The sequence below is a fragment of the Bison bison genome, unplaced genomic scaffold (assembly GCF_000754665.1).
Source record: "Bison bison bison isolate TAMUID 2011002044 unplaced genomic scaffold, Bison_UMD1.0 scf7180017864068, whole genome shotgun sequence".
Classification (NCBI taxonomy): Eukaryota; Metazoa; Chordata; class Mammalia; order Artiodactyla; family Bovidae; genus Bison; species Bison bison.
In genome coordinates, this window is record NW_011494640.1 from 1,772,518 (window position 1) to 1,773,824 (window position 1,307).

Below are 1,307 nucleotides of genomic sequence, written 5' to 3' on the forward strand. Positions count from 1 at the left end.
GTCTGAGATGCCATCGCGAGCCATGAGCTTGTTGAAGACGATGATTCCGATGAGCATATTCACCTGGGGGCCCGGTGGAGTGGGAGTGGGGGAAGACAGGATCACCAGATGCCCTCCTGGAAGGGACACCCCCAGGCGGAGGAGGCAGACCCCCTGGGGCCACACGCCCGTCCCAAGACACTGCAGGGGCACATACCAGGACAATTACAGCTGCTGGGCCCACGAAGGCATAAAGCAGGCCACCCTCCAGAGAGAGCCAGCAGCTGGGGAAGGGGGAAACAGGGGGTATCAGATACCAGGCTTGCCACCACCCTCAAACACCATCCCTCAGGACTCCCTGAGCTGCCAGATCACATCACACGTGGGGCCAGGACCCAGACGGGGTGAGAGTGAGCCACTGGCTCTTGCAGAGCCTCGGTCACCCCTCTAACAAAGGCTCTGGGGCTACCGTGGGGGTCAAACAGGGCTGATCCCTGAGTAAACGGTTCTGAGATCATCCAATCCCGGCCTTTTATAGTCAGGGAAACCGAGGCTCAGACATGGGACAACTGGCCCGAAGGCCCACAGCAGGCATGGGCCAGGATCGCAGTCTAAGAAGTCTGGAACCCTATCAGGCCCACAGACCCCCGCTGCCCACCCCGGGAGGCCCACGTACTAGCTGGATGTACCGTATCCTTTGGTGCGGGTAAAGCCGACGGACACGGCCACCACCAGGGCAGGCAGACCTGGGGGAGTGGGGGAGCCAGAGTGAGACGGCCGCCCATCCTCGGGGTCCTTCATCCTCCCAGACCCCCAGCCCAGCTGACCCCTGTGCCCAGATAGCAGGGCCGGGGCCACGTCTGGCACCAGAGAGCAGACCAGGGGCCAAAGCTGAAGCTCTCCAGCTGCCCTCGCCCCAAGGCCCAGGGACAGGGTCCAGCACGGGCCCTGCTCACCCCAGCCCAGGCAGAGGAAGCGCTTGCGGACGAGGCGGGTGCGCATCCGCCCGATGACAGCCAGGTAGGACTGCCAGGCCTCGGTGAGCACCCAGCAGAAGGACGACAGGAAGAAGAAGTGCAGGAAGGCGGCGGTCATGGTACACACACCCTGCGGGGAAACCAAAGGCAGGGAGCGGCCCTGAGCAGCCGCCAGGGTGGGAGGCGCTGGGCTTCCCACGCCCGCTGCTGCTGGGCGCTGCCACGGTCGCCCACCTGAGCTCCACCCCCCACAGAGCCCTGCCAGGCACCCCCGTCTTCCTGCACCCACACACAGCACGACACGGGCCCAGTGACACGCACACGGTGCTCGGCATCCAGGGGCGGGCGGGC

At 65.2% G+C, this 1,307-nt stretch overlaps 1 protein-coding gene across 1 annotated transcript in view; it reads right to left on the reverse strand.

The window, feature by feature from the left end:
* Positions 1-1,307, reverse strand: part of BAI2 (brain-specific angiogenesis inhibitor 2) — a 39,904-nt gene that overhangs the window by 10,862 nt on the left and 27,735 nt on the right. The window contains exons 19-22 of the mRNA XM_010837082.1: positions 936-1,086; positions 656-725; positions 197-263; positions 1-63 (exon numbers count right to left, since the gene is read on the reverse strand). Of these exons, the coding sequence (XP_010835384.1) occupies positions 1-63; positions 197-263; positions 656-725; positions 936-1,086 (351 nt within the window). The remainder of the gene's footprint in view (positions 64-196; positions 264-655; positions 726-935; positions 1,087-1,307) is intronic.